This window comes from Chelmon rostratus, chromosome 18, assembly GCF_017976325.1.
Source record: "Chelmon rostratus isolate fCheRos1 chromosome 18, fCheRos1.pri, whole genome shotgun sequence".
In the NCBI taxonomy this organism is placed as follows: domain Eukaryota; kingdom Metazoa; phylum Chordata; class Actinopteri; order Chaetodontiformes; family Chaetodontidae; genus Chelmon; species Chelmon rostratus.
In genome coordinates this window covers 1,834,375-1,849,810 of record NC_055675.1, presented here as the reverse complement: position 1 = coordinate 1,849,810, position 15,436 = coordinate 1,834,375, and the positions used below count along the sequence as shown (strand labels likewise).

At 41.0% G+C, this 15,436-nt stretch overlaps 1 protein-coding gene across 10 annotated transcripts in view; it reads left to right on the top strand.

The window, feature by feature from the left end:
- epha7 (eph receptor A7) overlaps nt 1-8,535 on the top strand; it is an 89,485-nt gene extending 80,950 nt beyond the window's left edge. For all 10 annotated transcript variants that reach the window (XM_041958836.1, XM_041958839.1, XM_041958840.1 and 7 more), the window contains 3 exons: nt 1,645-1,838; nt 2,475-2,630; nt 3,930-8,535. In XM_041958836.1, coding sequence (XP_041814770.1) covers nt 1,645-1,838; nt 2,475-2,630; nt 3,930-4,044 — 465 coding nt within the window. In that variant the 3' untranslated portion in view covers nt 4,045-8,535. The remainder of the gene's footprint in view (nt 1-1,644; nt 1,839-2,474; nt 2,631-3,929) is intronic.
- The last annotated feature ends 6,901 nt before the right edge of the window (nt 8,536-15,436 follow it).

The window sequence follows — 15,436 nt, the reverse complement described above, 5'->3', positions numbered from 1 at the left end:
GTCAGAAATTTTTGCGCTTTGTCAAGATGTCAGCAGATATCTCCAGGGATGGAGGGAGAACATTATTTGCATTTTTCCCAACAGTTTCGGTGTTTTGACACCTCTTCCCTGGCTCATTCTTGTCTGAGCAGTCCTGACAGGAATAGCTGATGAACATATGCAGAAACGTACACTGCTCCTTATCCAAACAATAAAAGGAATGGGAGCCCCCCCATGGCACTGACTTTTAATGAACTCTGTGCTAAACTGCATGCACAGTGTGGAGTAACAGGGTATGAGGTTTAAAGGCTCTGCAGAAAGATCTTTTGTGTAGACAAATGAGGGAAATTAATCTCAGGGAAACAAATTAGTCTGCACTGTGGCATATAACATATTACTGATCTACAATGTAACCAGAAACTTTACCTCTTAATGCCTTAAAGATTATCAGTAAAATCAGGAAATTGTAAAACTTGCAGTCAGCCAGTGAAGAGAGACGAGGATGGATGTAATATGAACCTATCTCCTAAAGAGTTCAAAGCGTAGCTGCAGCCTTTAGCACTTACTGAGGCAGGAGGCCGTTTTCCGAGTGAGCCTGCCGAGTAGAGAGCAACAATGATCAAGCTGCTGCAAAATAAAAGCTTGCATAATCTTTTCACATCAGTAAATAGAGAAAATGTTGCATTTTGGTAATGAATTACACAACCTTTTTAACATGACCATCAAATGAAAGTTCATGTGTTTGCAGTATTTCATACTCGATCTCACACCCTTTGCTTCAGCCGTTATCACCAAAGAGCTAGTAACATTTGGTTTCACTGCTGAGGTGCAGGGACATGGTGAAATGTTAGATAAAGATTTATAGTACGGCACATAGGACAAGAACCCAAACCAACAATCAGGCTTTAAGTCCACAATTCAACCATATTATCTAAACCATTTATTTAAAAGTGAAAATGAAAGCAAAGCTTCAAGTTAAGCTGCCAGTATTTTCCATCGTCAGCTAGATCTTGCAGAGCTACTTTAATGCCTGCAGTTTACCCTGTGCAATTAATTGTTGTAGGGGACACGTGGGGTCCGTTTACATTCACATTCTCCTCCGACTAAGTGGTCTAAATGGCTTGGATAAACTTGGGGTTTATTTAAAGCTAGTCCAAACGTGTGACCACTTGTGCGTACCCTTCTGGATTCCACTCTGAAGCTGCCTACTGGTGTCATTGCATCCCTAGGCCAGTTTTTTTAAAGCGGTTCTCCGGCAGTTCAGTGTTATAGTTCCATAAAACTGGTAACTTGTGAGAGACAGCTTTTAAAAAAGATGTTGAAATTGAAGCCACAGAGACAAAGATAGCTTGACTTTTAGTCCTTGGTTCACGTTCTGAACACGTCCAGCAACTTCCACAGAATCTGGCTAGGCAACCAACAAATGAATAAGCTCGGACACTTCTGTTTACAAGCTTGGTGATTAAAGGATGAAACATGCAAGAAGAGCAGTAAATCATTCATCTTACCAGGCTTAGGGTAAGGGTGACACAAAAGGCTGGTACTAAAGGGTTTGGGTCATGGGTTTGTGGTCAGGTTGATACGAGGGGCTTAATGCAAAGGGTTTGAGGTAAGGATTATACTAAATACTGACACTAATGACTCCATCTGGTTTGCATTCTCCAGGTCATAAAGGCAATAGAGGAGGGCTACCGTCTTCCAGCTCCGATGGACTGTCCGCCAGGCCTGCATCAGCTAATGCTGGACTGCTGGCAGAAAGACAGAGCCGAACGTCCCAAATTTGACCAGATAGTTGGCATCCTTGACAAGATGATCCGCAACCCGAACACCTTGAAAACCCCAGTGGGAACATGTACAAGGTGAGGAAAGAAAACCCCCAAATTAATCATTTTAAAATGTGGCTTCATACAATAAAGAATTTTGCCTTTTATTTCACCACATTAGTGGATGATCCAAAGTGTCCAGCGGATGATAAAGCCTATGTAGTTCACAGATGAAAGATAAATCCCGGGGGATCGATACCCCAAAGCAGCTTCCTTGGCTTTATGGTCAATAGCAGGGCTTTTAAATCAATCTCTATAATGAGTTCCTGGTACTTTAAAGTGCAGTGGGAACTCCAGACTTCACTCTGACGTTTGTCAGATGAATTCTATCTGCAGTCAGAACATACTTTCCCGAGGTGAGGGAAACTCAGAGGTTATAACTGGTTAAGAAGCACTTTATTATATGGAGACTGTATGGGATGAATGTACTCAGATTGAAATGATATTGATAAGAATATTTTTCAGAAGTAGAAAGCTTACATGCTGCATCTGTTTGTGAATTTCTTATTGATTGAACCCTCCAATCAACTACTTTTGTCCCCTTCTCACAATTTACTGCACCGCTGGAAGCCTTTGGTCGTCACTTTGTCTCGTCTCCTGCCTGATTGTGTTTTCAGTGGAACGTTTCCTTTTCACATAACACATAAACATCTTTCTGTGCTCATCCCGCAGACCAATTAGTCCACTGTTAGATCAGAGCACACCAGACTTCACTGCTTTCCGCTCAGTGGGAGAGTGGCTGGAAGCCATCAAGATGGAGCGATACAGAGACAACTTCACAGCAGCCGGCTACAGTTCTCTGGAATCTGTGGCCAGGATGTCGATCGAGTAAGTGGATACAAAGCCCTCGAGTGGTTAAGCATCAGTAGAGAACATTAATACAAGCAGCATTTCGGCTGTGATCTCACCTACACTTCGCTTCTTTCTATCCGAACCCGAGTAAACACATCTGCTTGGTTGCGTTCTGCGTTCATGTAGAGCAGCTTCTGAGCGGCAAGTCAAAGCGAACCCAGCCCATAACTCAGCGTTGATCAACAGGCGGTCCATGGGCCACATGTGGCCTGCAGAATATTTAGGGAATGCAGGAAATTTGTGCATCCAACATTACTCACCAATGGATGAGACCCAGTCCGTCCTGAGAGCGATGGATCAGCTTGCAAACCCTCGGCAACGAGCCAAGGAGTCCATAATTCATAGTTCATTCTGCAGAGTGGGATTATTCTCCAACTCCGTCCTCTGTACTCCCAGGCTGACCGTTCCCTGAAGCCAACAGCAGCGTGCTGGCCAGAGTGCTGGAGGTTACTCTGTCAGAGGAGCACTGAGCTTGTCTGTTCGATGCAACAGTTGTACTGAGTCTCAAACTGAGTTTTTTGTTTTTTGCTTCCCTGGGATCCTGAAGGGGATTATTTTAGTTGAGATAGGGACTCATTCATTGTTGGTTGAACTGTGGGTTTTCTATTGACTACTTACATTGTGGAACTATGAGAGCATTTTCTAGTTAAGTATCTAGTTATCATTATGGATTTTCCACGATTCCTGTCCACACTGATATAGGCTCATCAAAATAACATTGCATTTGTAAGAAAGGGAAAATATTTAACGATAATAAGATATTAGGCATTTTCATTTGAAAAAAAAAGTTTAGCTTTATGACTGATTTCAAATCTCACAGGATGAAGGAAGTTTGATGTTCTGTGGTCAGCAGTCAGACACACCCATGATGTGTGTTCCCATGTTAAGCGTCATTAACTCTTTTCTGTTTACTGCATTCATATCAGTTGAGAGCATCTGAATTTGAGCTTGCCCTTGAGTCGTTACTCAGACTTTCCAATGACCATCAGATGTCATCATCAGTCTCCACATCTCCACAAAATCCTCAACAGTTCAAAGAAACGTTCCAAGCAAACTTGCCAAGCAACAAACAACAGATCGTACTTTTTTGCTGCATTATCCTTGAAAATGATGTTAAAAATTTATTATTGCAATTCATAAACAAGCCTGCTGTGCTGCCTTTTTTTTTTTTTACCCCTTTCTCACAATAATGAAAAAGCTGAGGCTGTAAATCTCACTTGTTTTGCCCCGTACTGTGGTCCAGTGCGTTGATTGATGTGTTGTCCTGTCTTCCAGGGACGTGATGAGCTTGGGGATCACGCTGGTGGGCCATCAGAAAAAGATCATGAGCAGCATACAGACTATGAGAGCCCAGATGCTGCATCTCCACGGCACGGGTGTCCAGGTGTGACGGACTGCGACCGGCCGCATCGGACAGGTCGAAAACAAAAACAGAACTTATCTGGAACAGTGCCTGGGGCGTAACTGGGATAATCGTCAAAGTAAACGGACATCTGTTATGTCTGACTCTTCCGGCTGTGTCTGGAGTGAAATCATTCCTTTGTTCCTCAGTGAAGGATTGTGGTCCGCCTCTTCGAAGGGCACTAAAGAGAGGAAAAGGGCAAAAAACAGCGACAAAAAAAGAAACTACCTGGACGAGACGACTTCCCTTTTGTTTTGTTTTTTTAGAAGCGCTTACGAACTCAACCACATATCAAATGGCGCATAAGAAAGGAGTTTAATGCTTTCTTTAACTTAATGAATGATTTAGGTGCACACCATGGCTATGGATTTCCTTTAAAAAGAACAAAAAACAACCTGTCTACTTGCTGTGGTTTCACTTGTTTCTTTTTCTAAATTGTTAATTTTCTTTCCGTCTGCCTCAATGACATGTTGTGGCTCAAACAGCAGGTTTTTTTCTTTCTCTCTCGTCTATTTGGACTTGACAACAGGGTAAACTCTTTATCCAAACGCAGAGGGAACTTTTTAGGTGCAGATTCAGAGGTACTTTTTGTGCTGACACATGCTGGACTGTTTGGACTGTTTGCAGTGACTCGTGGTTTCCTTCATGTGCTGTTGAAGTGAAAGTGGTATCCTCACATGCTTGTTTGCAGCCTGCAGGAGTGGGTATTTGATGTGGTTTCAACCTTTCAAAATTTTCTAAAGGATTTTTCTGAAGAGTGCAACACTGAGGAGACGCAGGAGGTGAATTGTTCTACAAATCACCAGACTTTTATATCAGAGTAGCAATATTCCCCGTCTTGTGTTCACTCCAGGAAATGGAGAACAGTTATTTGGTTATCGAGTAGATTGTTGCAGCACTGTTGAAAGACTGTACTGAATTTCAAGCCACCGCAAATTGTTTTGCCATCATTTTGCCTAAAATGTTGCACACAGTGTCTGTTTTGGTGCATTATTCAGCTGCAAATACAATTTTGAAGGGTGGATCCAAGAAAGGTGTAGACGTAATACTGCCTTAAAATGTGTTTGATTAAGTATTGCCACTATTTTAGGCACTTCAATGGCAATGCTATATGCGGTTCGTTTAAAGTGTGGACAAGCTCCCATTTCTTTGTTCCCCTTGTAGTGTGATGTGTTTTTATCTGGAACTTGAGGTGGTGAAAGCCAGTGCACGGACATGGTTTAATGCCACGAGCGACACAGTCAGTGAAGAAGAGATGGACTAAACAGAGCAATAATTACCAGGTAGAAATGGTCCTCACCTGAGGTTTTTAAGGTGCTAGGTTTTATCACGTGTGTGATGTGCTGAGACAAACCCTTTGGAAAGATTCAGTCACCGCCGGGAAGAGACAAAATGTACCTCTTTGACCTAAAAGGGGTTTGGAAAATGCTCGGAAAACTGCCGTGCCAAGTCATCAAATGAAATAATCATGTCGTGTTTGGCCACTATAACATGCTAAACATTTGATGGAAATCTAATATGGCATGGAGATGTTGAATTGAGCGGCTGCAGATATAAAAGAGGCACCATTCGAAACACTACAAAGGCGCCAATTAGTCGTGCTGACATCATCTTCAGACGCCAACACACGGCCCACAAATCAAAGAGCCCCTTCAGGGTTCGGGTCTGCAAATGCAGGACCAAACGACGGAGCCTGATTCAGACGCAGAACGTGCTGTTAAATCCCACCACCCCGGCTCTGTAGGCAGCCATGCAGCCCCCTTGTTTATTCATGCGTCTCCACCACTCATCCCTCACAGGCGTAGATGTGACGGAACATGCATTAAAGTGTCTCTTAAGATTGCTCCTCTTTTCCTCCATACGGCTTTGTATGGAGAGCAGAAACGAGAGGGCTCTGCAGAAGATGTGCTAAAAGCCAATCAACCCATTCGGTGCCATCTGCCTCCACCTTAAATGCAAAAAAAGAGAGTATGCTTTAGTGCAGTCGTCTTTGATAAGAAAATGCAGCTATTCAGCTGTCATGTAAAGAGGAGTGGTGTTCACAGGGGAAAACCATTTTAACTTCTTCCTTCACTGCTGCTGTTAGCTGAGAGATAAATCTATATTTTCGAAGCTAAAGTCATCTCTTTTAACTTTCTTCATCTCAAATGCTTAGAAAAAGCATAAGCAGTTCAGGAATCAACCTTGAGCTCACTGACAGGCAGCGAAACCATCAGCAGCTTTCTTCATTCTCTCCATTGTCTCTGCATCCACATTAAGCCAGCTACATCAGAGAGCACATCTTTTCCCCTCCGGTTTGGCCCTCTGTCCAGACTAAGCTGGTACGGAGGCTTTAGAGAGCGGTCTGCAGGGTGGATAAATCTGAAAGGCAAGGGACGCGAGGACGACGTAAGCCCGCAGAGACACTATTGAGTGAAGTGTGTCACACGGGGGTAGCTGTGGTCCATAAACGGATGTGGACAGCGGACATGCACGGCTGCAGAGACAGATGTGTTCACGTATGTTTGGCAGCACACACCGCCTGCACATATAGCCTGCACTCGTAAATTCTGGGCGGCATGCGGACAGTTCAGGCTGACCTCACGAACACATGGATGCATGAAGTATTATTCGGGCGTAACTCCCTCTGTGATCACTCGCTGTAAATGTAGCTGATCACACGTTACACGTTCTCATCACAAATCTGTATTTATATTTATTCTTCCTGACAACTTTGCAACCTTTCCAACCAACATAATCAGTTACTCAGTTACAATTACTGACTATTATTTTCTCAATGTATCGGCCTATAAAATGTCAAAAGATAGTGAAAACTGCCCATCACATTTTTTATTTAAATGCAGAGATATTCAGTCAACTGTCATAGACCACTACAGAAACCAGGAAATATTCCCATCTGAGAGGACACCTGTGAAGTAACTCCAACAGTTAGTCACTTATAAATTCCCTGTTAATTTATTCATCAGCTAATTTTTCTCCTGGATTTCATCGACACAGTTGTGTAGGAATGACTGTCTGCCTTGTTCACAGGTAATATCGATGAGCTGCTTGTTCCACCGTCTGACACAGGAAACAGAAAAAAGTAAATGAGGACGACTAACTGTTGACTCTATTAAACACTGCATGATCACAGACACACGATGTTGAATTGGTTGAGACTCAGCACACTAACCAGGCTCTGTCTGTGCCGCGGCTGGTCACCAACAGGAAGACAGAAGAAGACGAAATGTAGCTGCCGTCCAGCTGCTTTGTGAATGAAAACGACCTGAGAAAGCTGATGTGGATGCATGTTAATCTCAGACAAACTGTTTTCACAATCATCCCACTCAGTCTGGATGTACACTTAGATCCATTTTCACTGTGGGACTCACCTTTGTGAGGAGACACCGGGAATTATCCCTGACCAGCTCCGAGCCCATGTCACACACACCCTCCCTTTATCCATACAGCAGAGCTCAGCAACTGGGCCGCGGCCAGACCTTTGAATTGAATAGCGGCATAAATTCATTCAGTCAGCACAAACCTCCCCAGTTCACAGGCAGCACTCTCTCTCAGCCCCACTCCCTGCTCTGATTTTCACAACCGGGCCCCCGGAGACCTCTCACACCCCAGGGTAGAATGCCTCTGTCCCCTTTTTCCTGTGCTGGGGAAACAGCAGTTTGAGCCGAATTGAGATTAAGGCCAGGAAACAATCAATTCACTGTCCAATTCACCTGTAACCTTCACCAACGAAAGTCACTTTACTCTCTGTTTCAACTCGTTTCATTCACATTTTAAACTTCAGGTTGCTCAACTCTGGACAAAAAAAAAAAAAAAAAAAAAAAAAAAAGTTTTGTTGTGACTCTTTCAGCAAAACACAAAAAGAATAAAACATGTTTTAAAAAAAAGACAAAAAACAGAACCCTGTAGGATGTAGAGGATTGGCTGGAATCAGGAATCGCAGATAGAGTATGAAGTTATTTTTCACATCTTGTGGTTCAGCAGTTGGAAATTAGTTTCACCGCTTTGGCGAGGTGGTGGATAATTCCAAAGAGTGCAGCACTGTTGATTGTGTCAGAAAGAGCCGAGATCTGAGGGAATCTTTGTATATGTTCTAATTGTAAAACTTGTACATTTTATTTATATTGTTTTTTACACATATTACTCAGTAGAGAGCTCTGAATACATTGAAAATGCACTATATTTTTCTATCTCGCAGATGAATTATTGTCACCCACAAGATTTCAGTTGTACATAATTTTTCATTTAGGACCAAAGACAGCTGATAGGATTTCCATCTTTACTTTGACGTTGTTTTGATTTGCCTTTCAGTTTGTTGTACAGTAATACAAATTGTCAATTTATTATTTATTTTTCTGTGATGAAAGTATTGAGAATATTCACTGGTCAAAAGTATTTTCCCCAAGAGCAGAACTGTAAAATCATTTAATTAGACAATTTCTTGTTACATAGACAATTCTTTTTGCTTTATAACCTTTGTAATAGACTGTACATATATTTTTGGAAATATAATACAATCTCTATAGAAGTTTTGGGCCTCCTTTGCAGTGCTTTTATGATTTTGACTCTGGGTGGTGCTCCTTTTACCGGCTACGTTTTAGATCTAGATATTAATAAATGCTGACAAAAACATTGTCTATATTTTAGTCTAGTTTTAGTTTGAAACATGTTTATCAGACTTCCAGCTTAAAATCCACATGACTGATTTTATTAGAAAAACATTACAGGTTTTGTGATATAAGAATGTATATTAAGATATATTTTTTTAAAAATGCAGAGGTGTCAGATGTCAAAAAATGTAGGGTTACCACTTTCTAATAAGACCCTTTACAAAGAGTTTACTCGATACAAACAATCATGAGTTTATATAGATCAGTTCTAGTCAGAGCTTTGTTCTTCCAACATGGACAAATGTGTGTGGGCATTTTTGAGATGTAAGAGCTCTCAATAATACAGAAGGTCAAACATAAGGTTTTCTAGTAGCAGCTATCTTAACTTCACAACTCAGTGACTGTCATAAGGGGAAAGTTTACAACATCACTGGAAACATTGCAGAGCAAACTTTGGAACACAGTCACAACAGGGACAAAGCAGGAAAACAAATAAATGTTATGGTACGAACTGCGGTATGAATGAAAGGACTACTACAGACATTACACTAATAGGTAGAATATTTCTGTTTTTATGAAAACAACATGGGGAACACTCTCCAGTAATCAGAAAACAACACCATTTAAACAGTGCAGCTTTCAAAGGGTCAACAAAATCTGAAGACAATGGAATCACTGAAAACCAGATATCCTTTTTTATTCTGTATTTCTAGAATTTTGAGAATTATATTCAACCTTATAAATCAAACTATGTACAATGCATTTGGTGAACCGTCTCAGAGTTACAGACTCAAATAGCGAAAACATACTGACACAACTACACGCCCAGTTTTCTGTCAAACTCTGCCTTCGCAATGATTTATTTTTTGGTCACCTTCTCATTTAGCCACACAGCTCCTCAAGGCTGTAGGATGCAGCTATAGTTCCAGGCTCCAGCTCTGTTAGCGCTGCACTGCGGGTGTGCTACTCCAACCCTGCTGCCAGGCAGGAGTGCTGAAAATGGACAAATATGCCAAACTGCCTTTTGAAATTCCTACTTTTTACAATATCTGTGCATGCCAGCTACAATGTAATAAAGGTAAGTAAAAGATCATGGTTATTGTCTAAAGAAAAAAAAAAGCACAGCAATGCACCAACAAAGGTAAGGACGAAGAAAGATGTTTTCTGTGGGAGGGAATGCATTCAACAAGTCTGTTAGATCTCAGAGATACACACAATAGATTTTGGTAGCACTAAACGTTAACATGCAACTTGAACACTTGTTATGGTTCAGGGACAATAGTGGTTACATTTAAAAAAGGCTGAAGCTTTGCAGGTCTGTGATGGGACATGAATTCTGATCTCCTGCCTGAGAGTCTGGCACTACACACCCATTTGCACCACACCGACCTCCACACCACACTTTCGGCCTTACTATATAAAGACCACACTACCTCCTACACTGGCACTGAACACCGGCACCAGACGTAAATCATGAGGTGCAGAATCATCCAATATGGGTGTAATTAGTAGGGATACTGGGCTGGCTGCTGGGAACCAGGCAAGCAGGAAGAGCAGGAATGGATCAACAAGATTTTTTTCTCCTATTTATTCATCAAAATAAAAGATCTAGAGTCACTGTTTTTGTTTCATTTATTTCTTCTTGTCTATGACACAGAAAAAAAGGTTGTTTACAGATAAATCCTCTTCCTGATATGTTGTATTTTCTATTATTCATCTTCTCGTGGACTACACTTGCAGCTGCCGTTGAGGTTTATGCGCTTGTGAGACTGTGTGGACATGCTTGTTTGTACATGCATGCATGATAAGACGGCTCGAACTGTCCAAACAGCCCTCCAAACTTCCCAGTTTTGTACTTTAATCTTTCAGAAATTCCACTTCTTTGAAGGAGCTTGAATGGATTTCTCCTGATCACATCTTTCAGCAGTTTTACTATTTATTTTGGTAAGTCCAGTAGTGGCTCAACATGCTGTCTCCAAGCATCCTGCAAGACTCTGTCTGCGAAAACACGAGTTTGGTTTTCACATGAATGTTGGCTTCCTTCTTTGTGTTTCTCTGTGGCTACTCCTCACTTCCCAGTAACGTAAGCTGCACAGTCTGATCCTGCTTAAATGGTTGGATCATCCGCAGAGTACTGCAGTGAGAGTCTGAACGTGCAGGAGGAAATAGTGCTGCGTTGTGCTTTGTCTTAGGGCCCGGCTTTAAAATGTGAGGATGACTCTTAGCTTAATAGTCAGCAGCTAAATAAGGTGCTCTTAATCTGTGACCAAACATGACTTACTTTTGTGACTGCTGTGCCGTCTTTTTAGTCGCTCCTGTCATAGAAAACTCTAAATAATGAACAACAACCTCTCTTTACACAAACAGGCTCTGTGTTATGGTGGATAATCAGCAGAACAGATTTTCAGCACTTTTCAAAGAGACTATTCTTTGGTCGAAAAAAAAAGTAATTCCAGTGAAAACTAGTCTGGCAACTAATACACATATAAAGAAAAACACCATGAATTGTTCAATTCCGTGACAATGAGCAGACTCTTTTTGCTCTTGAAAATCATGCGATAGGGTTGAACGCTCCACAGCAGCTTAAATGGACTTTGTGGTGAGACTGTTAAATCAATGCATCCAAAGCTAGTTCAAATTTTAACTACACTTCCAGAAAATCTGCAAAAGAACACACAAATGTCACAGTTCTACAAATATTAGGAGCTGGTTCATGAAGATTATCATGAAATCTCTGGCCGTTAAGAAGAGGAGACAGAGAGATGGTGCAAGCAAGGCCTCCAGTTAAACCTCAATCAACGGAAAACCACGAAGGAAATATGACATCTATGTTCATATAATGCGGAAATCTATGAACACTGCAGTCTCCTCGTCACTCCACGCAGATCTGATGTTTTCATCTGCGGCAACCATTGATTTTCAGAGACACATGTCATACGCTGAAGCAACAATGAGGAAGACACCACTTTCAAGTATCAAAGCATGCAACTGGCCTGAATGTCCAGTAAGGCGAAACCCAATGTTGTACGACAAAAAGGGGAAATCATCTAATTTCAGAATTAATCAGCAAATATACAATTAATCCACTCCCAAAATGATCATGGATTAATTTTCTGTTGACGGACTCATCAACTCATCATTCAACCATACTCTGAATTTGCTTGTGTTATATATTACAATATATATATTACAATACGTACATGTATGGCATGATGACCAGAGGTGCAACTTCCCTCATTACCTTCCCTAAAAATGCCTCATCCTTCAGTCATACATTTTCCAATATGCATATTAATGACTCGTGGATAATTTCTTAGCACTTGCTAGAGCTGGACCAATAAATCAGCCATACTAACATATTAGGAGATATTAAGGCAGATTTATGGTTGATACAATGGCTTAAAGGGAGTCCTGTTATGGTCATTTTATGATGTAGGATTGAATTGTGTGTCTGTGTTAGATTTAACCCATTCGTAGCATTGTACATGACTGGACTGTGCTGTGTCTTGATTATAACTGTATTCGTGGTATTTCATTGACTTTGCGTTACAGAGCACCAATGGGATGGTTCGCCTTGTTCCATTGCCAAATATAAGACTATTATATTAAAGGTGTTTCATCCTCTGTGACAGAGAGCAGGGGGCCTCGTGTGGTCGTCACTGTCAGCAATGTGAATAATGAACACACAGATAAGGAACATGTACAAATCTTCTCAGAATCTCATTTAACAGCTCATTTTCCTAAAATATGTTATCTTTTAAAAGCCATGCTCTTCTTTAGGTTTAGATGGCAAATTAACCCTCATATGGTTTCAATAGTTAGTTAATCACCACCCTGGAATGTATCACATATTGGATCTTTGTGTATCAGAGTACAAAATGTCTTCATCTACATCTCTCCAATATGCTGATGTGCTGCTACAGAACAACAGCGGAACCTGGCAGACTGCCAGAGGAAGATAACGGCGAAAGGAATATTTGTATTTGGCAATTCTGCAATAATCCTGAGCTCTGCTTCACCATTATTACAGTATCTGACATTTGTATCTAATATAGAAGTCAAACGGGGATATGGAGATGAATGGTTTTAAACTGTGTAAATTGATTAGGAGGAATGTGCAGGCCTGACTGATGGTTTACCTGTTGGACTCCACTGGGAAAACAGATCATGACCCATTTAGAAAACAAAGGCTTTGCTTTTCACAGTTCAGATGTATGCTTTGGGGAAATATAACGTGGTATTCACAGATGCAACAAAGTAGACTTTTCACGCCTCATCTGTTGCTATTCTCTAGATGAAAATTAGAGGTCATTTCCGGGGAAAGGGGCCCTTTATTCCAAAAAAAGGAGTTGGTGCCTCATCCAAAGTTTAGCCATTGATTTGCCTGTAGGAAGAAAGCATCAATCATCAATCCATTCTCATTAAGTTGTGGATAGTGTTGCATTCCAAAGTGTTTTTGCTAATCAGACCAAGTTACAAATACAATGCCTTGTGTTTTTTCTTGTATGTTTGAAAATGTACAAAAAGTGGAGTCCCTGAGCTTCTGGACGGTGCAGCCTGCAGGACATTGATCCTGCACATAGGGCGAGTGAGGCCCTGTGTCAACTCAAAAGGTGAGTCTGGATTTTTTGAAGTGGGGTTGTAAACTTACCCATCGGCAGTGTATTACCAACAGTAAATGGTGGTCGACACGCCCCCCAGGCAGGAGTACTGGCACATACTGGAGGTGGAGGTGTGGGGTCAGCCGCAAAATGTTTATAGCCACCTATCAGTCAATATTAGTTTAAGTGTATGCTGTCTACGCTATATTTAGAATATTTTTACCACTTTATTTTGCGGTCAGAAAGCCGTTTCTGGGAATGAAGCCATAATTTCACTTTCTTCAAACCCACCAGACTCCTTTGACAAAAACAGTGATTTTACCAGGCAGAACATGGGAATTTCTGATTTACAGCTCCCTCAGTCAGTTAGGCTTTCTTTTTTTTGTGCTATTGTGACTTTGGTGTTTTCACTAACCCTTTAATGTGCTAGGCCCTGATCACTGACATGTGCATGCACACCATGTTACAACATATAGCTAGTTCAAGTCCAAATAGCACAGCAGAATTTCATGTGATTGAAGTTGGAGGTGCTAAATACACAATAATAAGCAACAACATGGCAGCAGCATTATACACACCAGTGGTAGAACATAATGAAGTACTACATTTACACAGGTACAGTACATTTTCAGCTACTTATACTATACTTTATACTACTTTATACTACTCTACTACCTTTCAGAGCGAAATATTGCACTTTTTACTCCACTGCTCCACTTATCTGATGACAAATTTTACATACAAAACATCAGTTTATTTATGACGCACAGGAACAGATGAAACTACCTTCCATCATATAAAAATGAGCTCCACTTCCACCAACAAGAACATTAAAATCCAGCATTATAATATACAATGACATTCAATGAAAAACGATTCAATAAAAACACAACAACAACCACAACATTGCATGGCCTTGTGCAAATACATAATTCAGTTCCTTGCAAGAGTTGAACACGCAGAAGCCAAAAAGCTCCTGATACAAGTCAGACGTAAAGAAGTGAATTTAAGGTTAGAGTCAGCCCTTCAAACTCATGTTTACTGACTCAAAACAAAGCTGACACAAAAACAAATGCATCATTATCATAACACTTTTTTAATTGCGCTGTATTTATCTCAGAAAGCGCCCTCGAATCCCACATATCACTGCCTCACACCCCCACAGCCCAGCTACACACCATCACAACTGTTCTTATTCGCTGTGTGCAGTATTGAAGATGATTAGGTGCTTTCAGATTTGGCAAACAGCAGAACTTTGTCTTTATTTTCCCTTTAATGTTGCGCGTTAGCTTCAGGAAAAAGATACTCAGGCTGTATGTGTCAGTGAAAATAATAAGGAAAAATAATCTGAAAATCAAACATCGTCTCTCAGCTTAATCCTCTCTCTGGCTTCATCATTAGGAGGGTAAACATAATATTTTCAACACAACGTACTCGCGTTCCTCTGAAGCTGCTTTTGATCCGCAGCTCAGGATAAACGATTATGGCAGAGGTAATTAAGAAGCCTGAGTGACATTTGCAGGGGAATCTCAACGGCAGCTCTGGTTTTAAGAGAACTGAGTACATAATAAGCAGTGATTACATCATCAGATACAATCTTCTGAGAGGAAGTTGGCAATCACCACACTGAACAGCCACATATACTGCATGAAATCCTTTCTGGGAAAAAACACAATGAATGTTATTATTCAAGATGAAGTCATGTTTTGTTTTTTGTTGTTTTTTCTATCTTCTCTGAAAATCTTACCTGGACAACCTGTCTATTGAATCTAAATCAGGAATCAATACTTTAGGCATTTTGCTGAGTAAATTAAGCACCATTGATTTCAGTGAAGCAACCATCAGTTGTTTTCAATCCTGTTTTATAGGTTGCAGCTGTAGGCTACACCACCTGCCCAAAGGTTCTGATAAATATAATGTATGCTTACTGTGTAGATGGATGTTTCACGCTGTGTGCTGGATGTGTAAATCAGTGTTTACACTTCCGGTGTTTGATACCAGACAGTTCTCTCGTCAAATGAGAGAAAGCCACAAAGCCACTTTTCCATGAAAAATAGCCTATAGCCATGCAGGTTTTGCAGGAACATCAGTGCTGATTTTCTGTGTCTTGCCCACAACTGTTGGGTTGGTATGATTCTTGGCTTTGAATGAATGAAATACCTGTAGTCA